A 5,472-nucleotide genomic window follows, 5' to 3' on the forward strand; every position below is an offset into this window, starting at 1 on the left:
ACGTCGAACTGTGGGGTTGAATTAGATAGGAGTGCAAGATGGGGGGGCTTAACTGCAAAATAATCCCACCACTAACCCTATCCATTGGATTAGCATCTTGTGGCCTTGATTCATAGTTTCCAATGTTGCACAGGGTAGATGGTTTGCACTAGATATGTTCCCTTTGATTTGGATATGGTCTATGCTTATCAAACTGAAGTCAATAGGAATCCAATTCATTTATTCAAACTTCTGATGTTTCTTTGTTCGTCATATTTGATGCACCAAGTAGGTTCCTCTTTTATGTGTGCCGGTCCTTCTTCTTTTTGCACCACAGGTTCTTCTTTTGCATCCTCCTGAAGTTCTTTTCTGAAAATTCCAGCAAGCTCATGTTGTTGGTTTTTTTGCTAGTGCGCTCCAGATTGATAACTATCCCATTCTCTGTTTATAGCTGCTCATCTGCTGATCTTCTGTAACAATTGAGCGGCCTCCCTGAGTGTTTTCTCCATAAGATCTCCTCCTCCACACATTTGAACAAACTCCCAGCATTTTTGAGTTAGTAAAAAATAGAATGTATGCAACAACACATCACCTGAGAATTTAAGCTTAGATCCTTGTTCGAGTAGTCTGCTAAATCTATTCCAAACTTGATCTATTCCTTCATCTTCTCCTTGCACGAACATGATTACTTCCTTCCGAAGGTTTTGAACTTTGCTCACAGAGAAAAATCTCCCACATAATTTTATCATTAGTGTCTCCCAATTCCCCTTCGCATTGAAAGAAGCTGCTGCATACCATCATTTTGCTTCACCTGCAAGTGAAAACGGGAACAGATTCCACCTGAACCAAGCTGGTGGAATTCCTTCTTGTTATAGCGTGTTGCAAAGCATCGTGAATCGCTCAATGTGTCTGTATGGATTATCAGTCTCCACTCCTTGGAAAGGATTGCTCTTAGCCATGTCGATTATTCCTTTATTCAGATCGTACTCCTTGGCTGCAAGCACTGAGTTGGATTTCTACATGTCGAATTGATTGGTTAATGGAATTTCATAGTCCCTTGGCGACTTTTCTCCTTCCTCCTTGTAGTGATTGATTAGAGCCATCTAGACACCAAAAACAAAAATAATAATTTTCTTTTCTAGAGAAAAAGTTAGACGTTAGAGGTTGATAAAAATTAATACTAAGTTAAACGTAGAAAAATTGACTTGTTCCTCGACAACGGCACTAGAAAAGCTTGTTGATGGCAGTTAGCCCCCCAAATTGTGAACCGCAAATGCATAGATCAGTTGTAGCTTTTCCCTTAGAGATTATCCAAGGTTTATCAATCTACGGCACAAGGGATTTGCACGCTTAACTAAGTACTAATCGATGTAACCAAAAGCTCTTTGAATAGAATATGATTATTCTAACAAAAGAACTAAGCAATCTAGATTAAGATGGAAAGAGAGTAAAGGTTGTGAACAACATAGATTAAACGCTTGTCCTAGGGATCTAGAATCACTTGTAGATGCAATCGCCATGCATGAATGAATTAGATCTAGGTGTTATCATGAGTGGTTGTGAACCATGCCCAACATTTTCCCACCCGCAATACTATCACTACACAGGGGTACTCAACAATCGGAACATAAGAACACGTCAATATGATTATTCTAGGTAAACAAATAAGCAACCTAAAGTAGCGCTAGCCATCCTTTACATGAAAGAGCGTCATCAAGATATGATTGATAACAAAACAAATCTCAACCAAAGGTTCAGCGATTACAAATTAAGATCTCCATACAACCCTGAGGACAAATAGAGGTATTACCCCATGATCTTACACATGTTGACAAATTTTGGGGTAAAGGATGCCCGGTAGATCAACTGGACCAAAGACGATGATGAGTGGGGGCAGAGAAGACCCAACCCGATCGGCCTGGGCACCTCTAAGCCTATCGGCTCAGGGGGTTTCCTCCCCTCCTGGTGCTCCTCTTCGCGTGGCCTCCTCTGGATCGAATCTTCTCTCTGTTTTTCCTACTTGTGGCGGCGGTGGATGGTGTTTGTGTGGTGATTTCCTCTTCTCTCCAACTCTCCTTCCTTGAAGTCCATGAGGGGGTATTTATAGTCTCCAATAGGCGGTGGCTCTGGGTCAATGTTGATGAAAAAATCTAGAGATCATCGTAGACTTCACACTGAAGAAATGGGAGGTCGACCGAGCCCTGAAATGGGTCAGGCTGATCAGCCCAAAGGGTCCCAGGCCGATCGGCCTGGGCCCTTCTGGTCCTCTCCTTCCTCGTGCTGGCTTCCCTCGACGACCCATGTCCAAATATCCATTAAGCTCTTTAAACGAACCCCCTTCATTATGTCGTATTTTCTGCCAAAATACAATATGCTCTAAGATATAACATATATGCAATAATGGGGTTATTTCAAGTGCCAAGTGGCGGGTTAGTATAAGAATAAGTATGAAATAAGTAGTTAAATAACACTAAAAGTGTGTTAATAATGAGCGTCAACACCGGCCATTTCAAGTGTGTTAGAGCTTGGAGAAGCTATAGGCTTGGTTCTCACATACACACAAGTGATCTAACCACTAAAGTGCTAAAGAGAAGATTAAGGCAATTAGCATAAGGCTTAGATCTTGATTAGTGCTACTTTAGATCTATTAGCGCATTGCTTTGGAGTTTAGTCTAGAGTTAGGCGAGATTTGCACACCTCCATCGTACCGGTGCTTGTGCGCATCAGGAGTTGTAAATCCGGGACTTATAAGTCTTGTGAGACCCTCCAACCACGTTTGTGGAGTGGTCGTCGGTGCTTGTGAGAGAGAGGGAGAGAGGCCCTCGGTGTTTTCCCGAAGCTCTACCAAGTGAAGAGCGGCAAGGAGCATCCGGGAGAGCCTAGGCGGAGACCCACTTGCGCGTGGGGAAGGACCGTCGGCTATCCTACAGAGTTACTTGACCGAGGAATTTATACCCTTGCGCAGGCATTCCCTTTGAGAGTGCTCTAACAACGAGGGCTAGTGGAAATGTTTGCTTTCCGATACCTCGGTAAAAATCTCCTTGTCACCACACCGGGAGTTTGTCTTTTCTACCTCATTTACCTTCCGCATTTCTTATTTCACTTACATTCCGCGTTTATCTTTCCTAAAATTACGATGTGTAGTTTATAGGATTGGAACCTAGCGTGCAAAACTCTTTTGCGGTAGAGATAGCAACATAAAAAACCTAGTGCAACTCTTTTGCAGTAGAGATAGCACCATAAAAAACCTAGTGCACATCTAGATAAAAATTAATATAAATTTATATATATGCTTGGATTTAAATTAAGAACACCAAATTCACCTCTTCTAGAAGCGTCACAGTCCCTTCAGACTTTTCTTGGACTCGCGGTGCAGTCAACACTCAACAGTCATCACCGACCCAACTGGGTAGTAGTCCGCGCAAACGTTGAATGGTTCATCAGAGAAATATTCCACTCCACGGGTCAAGCAAGAGGACAGCATAGTACTGTTAGACAGAAGCCAAATACCAAACAACCAGTTCACCAACACATAACGACAAAACATGCCCAATCGGGGTTGGTTGTTTTTGCAAATGACCCTTTTTTAAAATATATTGTACGAATATATACCGAGTAAAAGATACTTGAAAACAACCTATATCTGAATGGCTAGAGCAAACCTTGTAATCTTCTTAAATTTTTTTCCTTCTTTGTTTCCTAATTTGGACCTCTTGTACTTGTACCTTTATCTTTTTATTTATAAATATATAATCAGGGGATCTCCCTTTCCTAAAAAAATATAACCTTAACAAAAAATTATTAAGAGTGGATCCTTTGACCACACTGAAGGAAATAACGTCATTGGTACATGGTGTTAGAGCATACTCCTATCAGGCAACTTCAAAAACATAGGATCCATATTTTAAAGTGTGGATCTTCAGTTTCAAAAAAAAAAAAGTGTGGATCCACCATTGGCAAGAGGTATTGGTGTTGTGTCATGGACCATGACCAATCGTGCCAAAGGTCATAGCCCTTGAAACAGGTCCTATTGTTGCAATTGCAATACAGCAATATGCTTCACTAGACATATTCACAAAATATGTTTTCAGAAAGGGTTTCAATGCAACATGAATCCACACGGATCCGTTACGGGAACTTAACTGGGTTGCTAACTCACGACAACCGACTATTGTTTTCGAGTCCAACCATTGGGCAATCAAACTAGAATCAGTTAAACTCTATGATAACGCTACCTTCGTTTCGAAATATTTATTACTGTTAATTTTTTATCACAATGTTTGATCATTTGGCTCATTCAAAAATATCATTTATTTTGTTTGTGACTTACTTTTATTATGAAATGCACTTTAAGCATAACTAATCTTTTTGCATATTTACGATAAACCTTTTAATAAAATAAATGGCAACCATTATAAGAAAAAGTTAACAGTTATAATTATTTTGATACGGAGGGAGTACGTGATTACATTCACTCCATACACCATGCCGCGAGGCTCGCTGAGCTCCCGGGTCTCGTAATAAAAGAAATCAAATTTTCCACACGAACGGACAATTGCAGAACTGTTCTTTTATATATAGCTTTTCCCTCGCACAAACAAATACGAGTATGGAATGAAACGAATATGAATCAAACTACTACTGCAAAAACTGGGCTTTTCAGTTGTCACCACCACGGCGCCGGCAGATGGTGGTGGTGGTAGTAGTAACCGGGGTAGTAATACGGCGGCAGGTCCACGACCTTGGGCTCCTCCGGCTTCTTCTCCTCGGGCTTCTTGTCCTTCACCTCCTCCACCTTGAGGATGTCGGCGTGGCCGAGCTTCTTGCGCAGGCACTTGACCAGGCAGACGGTGTCGACGCCGTCGCCGACCACCTCCAGCTGGTCCTTGCCGTTGCCGGTGACCCCCATCGAGCTCACCCCTGCGTACACACACACGTATTGGAACCGTTAGCACCGGCCAAAAGGAATGCACGAGAGCTAGGAGAAGCAACTGAGCATGCGTGGCCGGGGGGCGCGTCCGTACCGTCTGCTCTGGCGACGAGCTCCATGGCCTTGGACCGGCTCTTCTCGGACGACATGCTCACCTTGATCACGATCTTTTGCTGCAACAAAGAGCCACGGGACAGAGCAAATTATCAGCGTCGATCGTCACGAAGCAGAGGAACGCGAAAGAGCTACAGCGAGACGTTTCAAGTGGCTGGTTGCCTGCCTAGTTACCTTCATCGCTTGCTTCTGGTTGCTGCGTCGAAAGAGGAACTGGGGAAACAGTTGCGATCGATCAGCAGAGCGAGTAGTCTGATCGGGTGGCTTAATTACTCCTATCGATCTTTTTTCCCTTGAGGTGCCTGCAACCAAGAGCTGGCTTGTGAAGGGAGCCAACCATGGTTTGGAGCTCTTATATAGGAGGGGCGATGGAGCAGACGAGCCAAGGCCAAAAGGAGGATCGTCCATGGCGTAAGAACATTCCTAGCAGGTGAGGCCCCGAATTGACA

At 43.1% G+C, this 5,472-nt stretch overlaps 1 protein-coding gene across 1 annotated transcript; it reads right to left on the bottom strand.

Moving 5' to 3' along the window:
• Positions 1-4,404: 4,404 nt before the first annotated feature.
• LOC101766713 (heavy metal-associated isoprenylated plant protein 16) lies at positions 4,405-5,472 on the bottom strand. Its single transcript, XM_004975854.4, has 3 exons — positions 5,198-5,472; positions 5,004-5,082; positions 4,405-4,899 (listed from the first exon to the last, which is right to left on the bottom strand). The coding sequence occupies exons 1-3, from the start codon at positions 5,429-5,431 to the stop codon at positions 4,646-4,648; spliced, it is 567 nt and encodes a 188-aa protein (XP_004975911.1). The 5' UTR covers positions 5,432-5,472; the 3' UTR covers positions 4,405-4,645.

This window comes from Setaria italica, chromosome VII (genome assembly GCF_000263155.2).
Source record: "Setaria italica strain Yugu1 chromosome VII, Setaria_italica_v2.0, whole genome shotgun sequence".
NCBI lineage: Eukaryota > Viridiplantae > Streptophyta > Magnoliopsida > Poales > Poaceae > Setaria > Setaria italica.

Bases quoted from the DNA above. Each gene is read 5' to 3' on its own strand.
- LOC101766713 (XM_004975854.4), bottom strand. From the start codon at position 5,431: ATGGACGATCCTCCTTTTGGCCTTGGCTCGTCTGCTCCATCGCCCCTC. The intron at 5,083-5,197 runs GTAACTAGGCAG...TCTTTGTTGCAG, and splicing joins ACCAGAAGCAAGCGATGAAG to CAAAAGATCGTGATCAAGGT. The intron at 4,900-5,003 runs GTACGGACGCGC...GTGTGTACGCAG, and splicing joins GCTCGTCGCCAGAGCAGACG to GGGTGAGCTCGATGGGGGTC.